The 13,738-nt window shown below is 44.9% G+C and overlaps 1 protein-coding gene across 7 annotated transcripts in view; it reads left to right on the forward strand.

Annotated features, from left to right (window-relative positions):
- The window catches only part of RIPOR2 (RHO family interacting cell polarization regulator 2), a 114,803-nt gene that overhangs the window by 60,911 nt on the left and 40,154 nt on the right, over positions 1–13,738 (forward strand). The window contains exon 1 of one of the 7 annotated variants that reach the window (XM_077352996.1): positions 907–963. The exons of the other annotated variants lie outside the window; for them this stretch is intronic. Coding sequence (XP_077209111.1) covers positions 951–963 — 13 coding nt within the window. The 5' untranslated portion in view covers positions 907–950. Of the gene's footprint in view, positions 1–906; positions 964–13,738 lie in introns of those variants that run through there. 7 annotated transcript variants of the gene reach the window in all.

The following is a 13,738-nucleotide window of genomic DNA, read 5'->3' on the forward strand; positions in this document are numbered from 1 at the left end:
CAAAGCAAATTAAGCTGCTGCGAATGAAGGCCCATTTCCCCATTTTCCACACAATCAGTGCGTCTTCCTCAAGCTGCCCCATTATGTAGGAGGTATAGATAATAAGAAGCAGGGTCAAGAATCTGCAAAATGCAAGAAGTACAGGTGAACTATGATTCTGTAAAATTAAACCTGACTCAAGACATTAAAAAAAATACTTGTACTTGTCCAGCTAAGTCCAGTTATAGGTGGTGGCCCTGATCCAGATAGCCCAGGCCAGACCAGTCTTGTAGGATCTTGGAGACTAAGCACGGTTGGCCCTGACTAGTATTTGGATGGGATTCTTCAGGCTCTCCCTGTTCTTCATGGGAGCAGTGGGGGTAAAACGTGTGTGGAGCAGCCCTGATGTTGGCCTGTCACCTGACTTCTGCTCTCCCAGCTATGGTTGCCAGCCCCCCCTCAGTGGGGGGAGGGAGAGTAGGAATGCAAACCCACATTGGGGAATTCCCGGAGATTTCGGGGTGAAGCCTGAGGAGGACAGGGAACCCAGTGGAGTACTGTAAGGAACTTGGTAGCCTAAGTCCCGGGTTTTAATGAGATGGTTGAATCTTGATTCAGACCTCTTAAGTGTTGTTTGTATCCTGGCTTATTTAGAAGGTTTCCTTTGCAAATGATTAACACCTGTGAGCAGTTTGGGTTCCCTGAGATTCAACCTTGAGAGATGGTTCCACCCTTCCTAGTTTCCCCCCCCCCCTCCTCTTCAGCTGAAATGCAAATTAACTGTCTGATTTCAATTGGCTGTTGAGTTGCTGTGAGGCATTGTCTGCTAGAAAAGATGGCTTTTAAGGTACATAGACTCCTCGTTTTGTTCTTCCACCCTGCCTTGCACTGTGATGCAGCTGCAACTGTGAGGACATCCTGTTTTGTAAGATGGGTGAGATGAATGACTGAAGTCTGCTGGCTGGCCAGGGATGCTTGAAGACAGTAAGTTCTAAGCTTTAGATAGCCAGATTTTTAGATAGCAGCACTAAGGTTCATTTGTCTTATGCCCATGGCCTGTAATTGAGTGATTGATGCTGTGCAACATTCTTTAAGGCAATAAACTTGATTTACATTTGAGTCTTGAAGCATTGGCGTGGACGTGGGTGCACCTGAGGGCCAACCACGAGGGTGAGAAACTGAAGCCCTGGAAGGAAAAACTTTTACTCTCATAAAGTAAAAAGGGGCAACTTGTCCCTATCAGTACAATGCCAGAGAGTCATCCCCCCCCACCCTCTAAAGCATCCATTTTCACCGGGGGAATTGATCTCTGTAGTCTGGGACCTCTCCCCTTTGAGGATGCAGTGCTTTAGGTGCCTCATCGCTTCACGATGGGCAATCAGTAAGAGGAAGATCTGGGTCTTCTTTCCCCAAGAAGGCTTCCCAGAGCCCAGCATGCTTTTAGAACACGGGTAGTCAAACTGCAGCCCTCTAAATGTCCATGGACTACAATTCCGATGAGCCCCTGCCAGTAAATGCTGGCAGGGGCTCATGGGAAATGTAGTCCATGGACATCTGGAGGACCGCAGTTTGACTACCCCTGTTTTAGAAGGTATCACCAGCTTTTCTTTCCTTTTCAGAAGAGCTCTTTAGCAGCTTAGAACAAACATCACAGCTGATGATTTGTAGGAATGCCAACCTCCAGTGAGACCTGGGGATCCTCTGGAATTATTACTCATCTTCAGGTGACAGAGATCACTCTCCCAGGAGAAAATGGCTGCTTTGGACTCCATAGTATTATACTCCATTTTTGCCGGGTTGTGTTCCTGTACTTCATCTGGAAGCCACTTGTCTGCAGCATCTACAGTGGCCTCTGCTTACCAATGTATGCTCTGACCCTTGATGTCTGGGACCTTTGTACCCAAGAGTCCTCCTCTCCTACTACATCCCTCAAAGGGCACTAAGACCAGAATCTGCTGAGGATCCCCAGCTCTAAAGAAATTAAAGTGGCTTCAGACAGGACCAAGGTTTTTTCTGCCTTGGCCTTGACCCGGAGGATCACTCTTTCTGGTAACATCCAAGCCCTGTGGGACCTTGGACAGTTCCACAAGCCTGGAGAAAGAGCTGATCTGCCAGGCCTGTGGTTGAGGCACTGAAAATTAACATCTAAAATTCCACTGGCCTTCCCACCTAACTACCTAAGACCCAAACTATATCCAGTTAAATGCTATCTGTACCAATGTCTGGCACCCCTTCTTCTCCCCTCTGAGCAGAAGATGGCCAGACAAATTAGTTTTAATTAAAGCTTCTGGATTTTAAATTTGTATTGTTTTAGACTGCTCTTTTTAACATTTATACTATTGTATATTTCAAATCCCCTGGGGAAGGGCAGAATACAAATGCAATAATAATATTATACATGGCCGTTCATTAATCCTAGTATGTGTGAATGCTGGATGGTTTCCTAACATTGAACATGGTCGGCTTTTAAAATACCAAGAAGAGTAATCTTTTACAGTACTCATTGATGCACACTGCTGAGAAGTTTTGCTCCACTGGCATAAATCACTTATATCAATGGAGATTTTGCATGCAACCCCACCCCATGTTCATACGAAGCTTGAGGCTAGTCTGCTGCACTTGCACGCATGGAGAGCCCTGGCCATGTATTCTCAGCATGGGGCAATTGCTGAAACACAGTAGGGTTGAATTGATTGTCTTTCTCGTCCGTTTTGCAGTTCAGTCATCTGTACAATCAGTTTTTCTTAGGTTCGATATTGATATATTCCCTGTGGGTTGGATGCGGTCCAGGGTGTTCCATCCTAGGGATTTTCCCCTTTGCCACCCCATGTACCCTTCCCTCCTCTCTCTACATTACAAGAGAGATCAATAAGAGACGTGTAGACAGGGTAGTGGGCATCTGTACAGGGCCTTTCTGCAGCCCCTCCCCATTTTAGATGAAGTAGGACCGCCATTGTGCGGGCATTGCCCTCATCAGGTGCCAACTTACTCAACAGGAGGCCAGGTTTTGCTGAGCTTTGCTTTCTTGAGTCCCTGCCAACGTTCCCTGCCATTGAAACGGAACTGAATCCAGGAAGGCTCCTGATTGATGAGCTGTTATATGTTCTTGGCAGTCTTTTCCCAAGACTGGTATTTTGAGTTCACCCAGCCAGGCTTGTTATTCAGCAGGTAAGTGACAAGCCATGAACACCAGATGGGCAAGGGAAAGAAGAAATAATTTTTCTTGTGTATCTATTGGGGGGGGGGGGAATCAGAGATAGCTTGAAAGCATGCAGAGCAGTTCTCAATATGTACCACTGTCCAGTAAATCTGTCCTGTTCTTTGAGGTTATGCTTCATTGCCACTTATATGTCCATTTTTTATTCTAGTATCTGACTACTAAAGGGAGCTAACAACTAACATGAAATTTTGCTAATGCTGGAATGCCTGGCATAATATCTCCCTTTTCCTCGATTTTGGTGAAGCACACATTGAAAAGTAATAAAAGCCAACTGGCATGCAATTAATTGGAATCCACTTTAATTCCAGAGTCACCCTGTTCTCGAGTTCTCGAGCGCATGTACATCCTCCCTGTACGTGTGTCTGTAAGAGAAAGCCAACGTGGGTTCCCTTCACTATGGCCACATGCAATAAACTTCTGACTAATGAAACCAGAACCAGTGCACCAGTGTGAGTTTTCAGTGAAACATTCAGCTGTACATGCATTGAATATAACAGGACAATTGCTCAATGGGATGCCACCATCCAGGTGGGACCTGGAGTTCCCCTGGAATTACAACTCATCTCCAGGCTACAGAGATCAGCTCCCCTAAGGAGGTTTCAAGGTACAGAGATCAGGCTCCATCCCCAAATCTCCAGGATTTACCCAACCTGTACCTTGAAACCTACCCATCCATTCCCTGCCAATGGCTGGGGGTGGGAACACCTTCCAACCCTAACACAAAAAGAAGAAGAGTTGGTTCTTATATGCCGCTTTTCTCTACCCGAAGGAGGCTCAAAGCAGCTTACAGTCACCTTCCCTTTCCTCTCTCCACAACAGACACCCTGTGGGGTGGGTGAGACTGAGAGAGCCCTGATATTACTGCTTTGTCAGAACAGTTTTATCAGTGCCGTGGCGAGCCCAAGGTCACCCAGCTGGCTGCATGTGGGGGAGCGCAGAATCGAACCCAGCATGCCAGATTAGAAGCCTGCACTCCTAACCACTACACTAAACTGGTGTACATGTGCACACGTTCAGTGTAATGTGTGAATTAGAACTGGGCTGTTAGATTTATGTTTTTCTGTGCAGAGTAAGTCTAGAGCAGAAATGGTCAAACTGGTTCTCCAGATATCCATGGACTAAAATTACCATGAGCCCCTGCCAGCACATGCTGGCAGGGGCTCATGGTAATTGTTGCTCATGGTAATTGTAGTTCACAGATTAAATCCTTGCATGGACAGAACTAGCCTGTCAGATAGACGGGTTCCAGAACAATGTACATGGTTCTTCTTTCTGCCTTTTAGCATCACAATTCTCTGAGTTAGATTAAGAGGAGGGGGAGAGAGACTGGCCTACAGTTGGAGTAACGGGGGGGGGGGGCGGTTCAGAGAACTCCTCAACTGAAATGCTTTCATCTGAATGTCATGTGAATTGTGTGTGTGTGTGATTTATTTTTCAGTCGAAACACCAAAGCTTTTCTTATCTGCCCTACTTAGCAGCATCTAAACAGTAGATATGTTAGCATGTACGGAGTGGAGATAGAACTGTGGAAAACAGGATTAGTTGTTACAAATTCCTAGACACATAACGTAAGCAAGGAAGAGAGATAAAGGAGAATTACCTTGCTGTTCAGTAAAGATGAATGCTGTCAGATCTGGTTAATTCTATTTATCTCGATTTCCCTGGACGGGTAGCATTTAAGTGGTAACTAATCCTGTATCACGTGCACAATACGCCTCCAGCATCTTAAACTTGGGTGTTGTACATCTGCAATTCAAATGGGGTTTGCTGTTTTGAATTAACAGGCTTGAATGTAATTATGGAATCAAGGCCTTAATCATGTCCACAGAGGCACAGGCCCAAATGCTGCATTCAAGAGAAATTAAAATGGCAAATCTAGCTGATTGTATTCAAAAAGGATGCCATGAGATGGCTGATGTGTCCAAATTCCCATTCGCTTTTATTCAAAATTTGGTGCCTCCAAGTTCCATTTTTGCTGTCCGTAGTTCATTAGCAGAGATGTACGTGGAGTAGTAGTAGTATCTTTAATTATTTTCATTTTTATGCTGCCCTCCCTGACTGCACCTACTCGGCCCGGTGGTTGTGCCAAGGCAGAGGTACAGGCAGAGGCAGAGTCCAGTCCAGGAGGTCAGGAGCCAAAGGGAGCAGAGTTCACAGCAAATGGGGAGGGGAGTAGAGCTGAGCAGGGTCAGAGTTGTAAGCCAGGGAGAGAGTCAAAACACAGACCAGATTCAGGAACGTGGTTGGAAGACGAGCCGCGGGTGGAAGAGCTGGAGTGTGGACTGAAGACAAGCCAAAGGTTGAAGAGTTGGAGCCTGGTGGGAAGATTGTCATGCCCCCTGCTGCACCAGAGGGCACTACAGAGCCACCAGAGGGCATGACAGAGGTTGCAGCTGATTCATTGCACCTGGAGATCTGACCACAGAAGATCAGGTTGGGGATCAGGACTAGCCAGTGCCCCAGAAGACGAGCAACCTGGTCCCAGCCAGATAGACACCCAACCTGATGTGCCCATGTATGCCGGCCCTGAAGACTCACCAGAAGAAGAGCACCGCCGGTCCCAGGCAAAGACCCCAGCAAGTCCCACATGGCAGCATCAGAGGAGGTGATCTACTGTGACAGCTGTCAGGAGATCAGCTGTCAGGAGATCAGGGTAGAGGGGCTCAGCTGTACCTCCTTCTTCTGATGAGGACTAGGCTGAGGGCTGCCCCACACAGCTTGTCTGTATTTCAGAAGGGCCTTGAGGCAAGATCATTTGCAACCTGGTAGAGCACCACAAAGACAAGCCAAGGGTCAAAGAGACAGAAGTTACAGGAACAGAGCTTTGCCATAGTGAACCAGAACAGGAGTCATCTGGGAAGATGGGAAGGGCAACACACACATTGTCCCCATGAAGCACCTTGCCTCAAGGCCCTTCTGAAATAGTCAGAGCAGGGTGAAGCAGCCCTCAGCCAAATGGCCTGCACCTGGGGCTAATCCTTGACAGAGGAAGGAACCCCAGCTGGACCCATTCTACCTTGACAGCGAGCTGCCATATGCACTGATCTTCTGACAGCTGCCAAGGTAGATCACTGTCACCATCACAGCTGTTCTGGTTAATTCCCGGGCTTGCAGAGGTCTTGGTCTGATGCCTCTGTGATACTGCTCCTCTGGTAAGTCTTCAGTGCTCGGAGGGATCTAGTCCTGGGCCTTAACATAAGCCAAGATGAAGGGCTGTGTTTCAACTTGGCTGAGCTCAGACTGCTCATCAGCTGGCAGATCTGAGGGTTTGTCTCCCAGTGGCCCCAGGAGCAGGTCTAGCGGCACCTCCAGACCAGCGCCCCCCGGTGCCAGAGTAGGGTTGTCAGAGTAGGGTTGCCAGTCTCCTTGGCCCTCAGCAGGGTAGGGGGAGGTAGGGTTGCTAAATCTAGATTCGGAGACTCCTGGAGATTTGGGGATGGAGCCTAGGGAGTACTCTGGTGGGGTATAGTGCCAGAGTTCCCCATTTTCTCCTGGGGAACTGAGCCTGGATAGGAGCTGTAATTCCCAGGAATCCCCAGGTCCCCCCTGGAGGCTGGGGTTCCTGTGTCAGAGATATACAGTGCAATCCTAACCAGAGTTAGGCCCTTCTAAGTTAATTAAATTCAGTTAGCTCAGAAGGGTACAATCCTGTGTAGGATTGTAGCCATATATGCAAAATCAAATATATTTTCTTGATGCAAGTTATGTAAATAGATCCCTACCACTGCTACACACTTGATCTTAGTCCAAAGGCTGAGAAGCAGAAGGCAATGTTCCTTTTTGGAGACTAGTATTTGTCTGGAGCAGGGGTAGTCAACCTGTGGTCCTCCAGATGTCGATTGGGCTGGCAGGGGCTCATGGTAATTGTAGTCCATGGACATCTGGCGGACCACAGGTTGACTACCCCTGGTTTGGAGTGTAGCTCAGTGCTTGATTGTCAGAATCTCTTTGTCTTTGGACAACAAAATCCAAAAGGAGTGAATACTACAGTTCTGAAGAATGTCTTATCTTGGTTTCCCTTTTTGTCAACCGCTGATCCATCCCCGCCCTGAGCGTTTTTCCTACTCATTCTGTGTGTCACCCGTCACCTTTGTTTTACTCATGCACTTTCTGCAAGATATGTTTAAATTCACATGCATTAACACTTACACTTAAGGTGCTGCTTTCCTCACTGGTGGGATAGTGGCCTAGACTTGCACTGTTTTTATAGTCACACCTGTTTTCTGCTGTCAGTTAACCTTTCATCTATTGTTCTCACATTGAACTTTTCCCATTCTCTGTTGAATGAGTCCTTCGGAAAATAATTCCAGAGGTAACACCAAAATAAGACAGGAATCCAGTGGAGATGAACATGATTTATCATGGCAGAAGCTCCCACAATCAAAGACCAATTTTTCAGAATCAGTAAATCCCAGGTCTGCATGCTATCCATATCTATGATTACATGTTTCATATGTTAAATTTGTCCAGATGAATATTTAGTGAGGATTATTGGGGTTATTTGTGTATAGGAAAACGCACTGTATGAAGTGGCCCTTGAAATACCTCATCCACTGCTGTCTGCTCTTCTAGAGCAGGGGTAGTCAACCTGTGGTCCTCCAGATGTCCATGGACTACAATTCCCATGAGCCCCTGCCAGAAACCGCTGGCAGGGGCTCATGGGAATTGTAGTCCATGGACATCTGGAGGACCACAGGTTGACTACCCCTGTTCTAGAGCCATTCCTCCCATTTATTTTACTTATTTTGGGTATTTGTATTCCACCAAGGCAGAAAGGATTTATTTACCCTCATCTCTCTCCTTGCTAAATTTCTGGTAAACTCAGAACAGAGACCAAAGGGCACCTTTAAGACCAACTTAAGTTTTATTCAAGGTGTGAGCTTTTGTGTGCATGCACACTTCATCAGACAATGAAATGGGAGTTGCAAAACCGCATATATAAATAGAGAGTGGGTCATGGATTAGTGCACAGAGTAAGGGGCTTACAGAAATAACAAGCTAAGTCTCACTATTCTGATGAACTACACTATGTACATGAAACCTCATGCCTTGAATAAAACTTGGTTGGTCTTAAAGGGGCCCCTGGACTCAAACTCTTTTCTGCTACTTCCGACCAATATTGTTACCCACCAGAATTCTATCTATATGGTCAGTTCAAAATTACTTTACCGGTGACACTAGCCGTCCTTGGAGGAGAAGTCGCAGAATAGTTGACGCTGTTACAGAGGGCACAAGTGGACAGTGATGTGGCATAGAAGGGGTAGGACTGAGGTTAGCAGATGCATGCACCGTCTTAGCCTCACTCTTTGATTTTCAGCTCCACCTGACAAGCTCACTGTTTGCAAAAATGATTAGGATGGGACCCCAGCTGGTTGTATTGATATGTTGATACTGGCTGCCACCAGTGGGATGGGACTGTAGGTAAGAAGGGGGGAATCATGTGGAGGTGGTAGCAATCCTAAACATACTCAGAAGTATGTCCCATGTTATTCAATGGACCTTAATCATGGGAAGGTGCATGCACACTTCATCAGACAATGAAAGTATGTCCCATGTTATTCAATGGAGCTAAATCCTGGAATGGTGCATTTGGGCTTGCAAACTGAGAAACAAAGAGTACTAGTCCGGCAAAGCAGGCAATAGTGCAGAAAATTACATTTTGAGAGCAAAGAAAATAGGGAGGGAAATGACAGTGTATGTTGGAGAAAAGCCAAAGAAGCTGTAAGTGCATTGTGCTGCATGATAAGAACGAATAAGGGAGTGGATGAAGTCACCGGAAGTAAAACTATAGTCACATGAAGCTTCTCTGTTGTTCTTTTAAATGGAAGTCCTAAACCCATGCTGCAAACAGACTAAGCTGATCTAACATCCCTATGGTACAATGGGAAGCCAAAGCAACCTTGGCCAGCACAGCTGGAGAAAACGACTTGCAAAGGGTTATGGGACAAGTTTACCTTCTCTCAGTGCAGTTGAATAGAAAACCAGAATTAAATACCTTTAGCGTTTGTACATAAGTACAGCAGCTGGTGTGTAAGAAAGGCATTCTAAGCATATTTACTACGCATTATTCCATGGGGCTTCCTCCCAGGAAAATGTTCTTAGTAATGCACTGGAAGAATAGGGTCAGCATTACTCACTGTTCTGTGCAAATGTCACCCAGCAATTGCCACTGTAGTCTTCATAATATTAGTTGCTGGAAGAAAAGAGCAGCAGGAGAATAATGAAAGTACAGTACAATGGCTGGTGTAGTTCTATGGTATACATGAACAGTTTATCCTGAACCTGTAGATGACTCACATAATAATATACTAGAACTGATTTACGGAACTCTGTCTAATTTGTGCAGCAATTGCCATGCACTGAAACATTTCAAAAGAGAATAGCCGAAGAACGAATGTTTTGTACCCCTCTTTTTACTCCCCAATGGAATATCAAAGCACTTCACAATTGTCTATCTTTCTTCCCACACTGTGAGGCTGATGAGGCTGAGAGAACTCTGAGAGAACTGCACCTGGCCCAAGGTCACTGACTGGCTGCCTTGCCTATGGCAGTACCAGAGAGCCGATATAAAAAATCCCCCTCCTTCAGAGACTATGCCCCTGCCCCAGGAATCAGGTTGAATCATGGAAGCATTTTCTATTCCACTGCCCCATATATGATGACAAAACAATACAGAGTATATTAGAGAGGTACAAAAGAAAAGGTTAAAAAAACTCTTAAATGATGAGAACCCCCAAACCACCCTATGCACCGCCAAATTTTCAGCTGCTGCCATTATATTGCGTAAACATTTTATAGGGAAATGAATTACTTTGCATTTTTATAATAGTCATCATCTGTTTATAACTTTACAGTGATCATTATTTAAATTGTGATTTTATGCTTCTTAACATTTTATGTTGTTTTTGATCAGCATTTTACTCATTTTGATATCCCAGCATTGATTGTACCTGTCGAAAAGACTGTAAATAAAGTGTTGCCAGACTAGAGGCCGCTGCTTTTACCCTCCACACCACACCACACCACACCACACCACACCACACCACACCACACTAGCTCTCACCAAGTTGCAACTTTAGGCATATCTTTGTAGGAGCTCAAAGCCCCTGTAAACTTGCAGGAATAGCATTCCCGACACATATAAATAGTGCAAAAGTCCAGAAAAATGAAAGATATTCTTTCAAATCTGTTCTGCCTCTTATTCAAAATTTACAGGAAAGGGCACGCATGCTGGTGACTTCCAAAGGGTTATCTCTTTTTCACAGTTCCATTCTTCTTCTTTTTTTAACCTGAATATTTCATCATGATTCTGCTCATTGGAAATGCCCTGCATCATTTGGGAGGGCTCGATGCTTCAGTGGGCTTAGCCCAATGGCTTCGTAGTAAATGATTTTTTTAACTAATCCAGAGTCCTGGGGGTGCTGCAGTGAGCATTTCGAGCTCTTGTATTAACCAGCTCTCCTATTCATTTCACTTGATCAGCAGCTCTGCACACACGTCCCTTCGCACAACGGAATTGCCCTCCGTGTTCCAAGTGAATTGGAAAAGTGCTGCAGACTTGGAGACTCTGATAGTATATCTTTTGGCTATAAAGGGAGTCCTAGATTGGAGGAACCTTATTAAAATATATCTAGGCTCAAATCTGGGTACAATTCAGAAGCATGCTGTGTGATAGGAGAATACTGCTGTATTCACAGTGTATTTGTATGTATTCATCGTATGGTATATGTAGTGTAGCCAGGAGAGCCAAGGATTGTCTGACAGCCAGACACTCAGAGGTGGTGTTGCCATTGCTTGCCTCTCCATCACATCCCTTGGTGTTCCTTGGAAGAACTCCATCCAGGTCCTTGGAGGTCTCCCATCCAAATAGTAGCCACGGTCGACCCTGCTTAACTACGGAGATCTGATTGATCAAGTTATTTTAGTTGTACTGAAGTGGATTTTGTATTTGTGCTGAAGTGGGGCGAGTATTGTCAACTCTCCAGATGCCTGACAATTAGCTTATTGCAGTGACTTTCACACTTGTAATTTTGCTAATTAGCCAGGAATCAATGGAATATAAATGCCTGTGTGGGTGATGGTACAGCAAAGCCTCTTAAATTCATCGCATTAAAATGCACCAGGGGAAAAGGATGTCAATCCATTTATGGAACAAATGCTTTTCTCAAGCTTTCTGTTAAGTAAAAGTACTTGTGTGGAAATAGTAGTCTCTTTTTTTCCCCTGGATTTGCAGTTAACATGCTTCACTTCTAGGGGTTATCCAAATCTGAACACATTCTGGGATGATCAGCCCTCTTTGCCAGCTACCACCATGAATGGTGGTGGGAGACTTTTAAAAACAGCAGTGTTGAATTCATTGTTTTGTTATATCTGAGGAAAACCCACAAATGGTGTAGGGCAACATTAGGAATCACTAGAAGTTCTATGGTTTTACAGTATGGTTTCCAGCCATTCCTAGAGCTACGTTACTTAAGGATTTACCTCAGAAGTGATATAGAGACACCATTGCCCCCCCCCCCGGACCCTGCCCCAACCCTCCTGCCCATTTCCAAGCTTGCACTGCAGAAGACCCATCAGACATAGGTATTTTTATTTATTTTTGACTTTATTCCCTCAGCTAAATCCCCATTAAAACCCCAGTATAATTACATTAAAAAATGTCCAAGCAGTGATAAACCCCTCCTCCCACCCCCAACCAACCAGATGCCCCCCCCCCCCCCGCCTTGGAAGTAAGAGGTATAGGCCGATGACCTGGCACAGCTGGACATCTGGAGAGCCACAGTTTGGCCATTCCTATCAATATCTAGCAATTTCACAAGCTAGACCTCTTGCATTTCATGCTCTCTTAACCATTATTTGCAATCTGCCCACCTCTTAACCTCTCCTATGCTATGCGTATAATTCGACTGCCTGTAGCCTCACTGAATGCATCTGACACAGGGTTCTAGCTCAAGCTTACATGTCAATAAATCAGTCAGCCTTTTAGGATGCCACAAAATTTTGCAGGTGTATTTTCCATATTCACATTTTATATTTTTGATGATCCCTTGAGGGTATATCTTGAAAAAACTGGTGCACAAAGAGGCCTCCCAGAATGATGCAGGAAAAGCATGACCAAACAAATGAGGTTTGAAGGGGGGATTTTAAGAAGGAGAGGTGATGAGTGGAAGGCGATTGTTCTTCTTAAGGAAATGCACAGTTGAGTTTACTCCCTTCCCTTCTAATGAGCCGCCCAACACACACACACACACTTCCATCCTAGAAGGAAAGACCCTGAGGTCTTTTTTCTCTTCTCCAGGATGAGGAGAGAGAACACATGGCCGGGTTAGTGGACTAGGATGGAAGTTGTAAAATGAGGATTGCTCTGCATGTTTAAAGAAAGCATTCCTTCCTGCACTGTACAGCTTTCAACTCTAGCACCAGAGATTAAGTGCCATGATCTGTCACACTCGGAAATGGGTGGGGTAGGGCAAGGCTTAAGGACTCCTGCATCAAAGGGCCATCACAAATTGCAGCCTTCAGCCAACGATGCAAACAATCTAAGATGCAGCCCACACAGCCAACTTCCATAGAATGTGATTGGGTCTATGACATAGTCATCTTCTACCTTAACAGCTTTCAAGATTTAGAAGATCAGACTGGTTGAGGGAATGACTGAAACTATATCCTGACTGTTCATTTTGAATTAGTTTGTGCTGCGTGCCTTTTAATTTTGGAGCATTTAATTATGGAACATTTTTTTCATTGGAAGCTAATAAAGAAATTATATACCATGGCATTATTTGGTAAGTTTTACTTGCAAGATATGCAAACATTTATTTTATTTATTTATTACATTTATATACCGCCCTCCCTGTAGGCTCAGGTTATAGTTCAAAAGGGCAAAAATTCTCAGTGGGAAGAACACAGAGTCACACAGGGGCTGTCTATGCTCCAGAGGTTCTTAGTCCCTTCCGCTTCACATTACCTTTTGCCGTTCAAGAATTGTGTTTTTATATAGCACCTGATCCCTATACCCTAAGATCAGCAAATGAGGTTTTGCTGCTAGTGAACAGAGAACAAGACATTTTAGCACCAACTGGCCAAATAAAAAGACAAATGGAAATTTTACAAGATCCTTTGTGTGTTCAATTCAATTACCTATTCAATCGTTAGGGATCATTCTTCGGCTGAATGTCGTTACTGTCTCTCTTGCAGTATGGCACTTCATATGTAATATTTTTTAGAATACAGGAGACTCGGTTGTTCAGTCCCTTGTGATCAGTTTGAAGGAAAAAGAAATTAGGGTACCGCCTGCCAGAAGTGGCTAGGGTTGCCAGCTTTGGGAAATACCTGGAGACTTTGGGGGTGGGGCCAGGAGTGGGCAGAATTGGGGCAGGGAAGGGCTTCAAGTGGGACTATGGAGTATAAGGCTATGGAGCAGGACTGGGTTTACATGAAAAGAGGCCCTAGGCTATTCCACTTATGTGGCCCTTTCACCTCCCATTTTTAAGTTTGTAAATTACATAGGAGATAATAAAATACATCATTACTGTGATA

Source organism: Paroedura picta, chromosome 9 (assembly GCF_049243985.1).
Source record: "Paroedura picta isolate Pp20150507F chromosome 9, Ppicta_v3.0, whole genome shotgun sequence".
NCBI lineage: Eukaryota > Metazoa > Chordata > Lepidosauria > Squamata > Gekkonidae > Paroedura > Paroedura picta.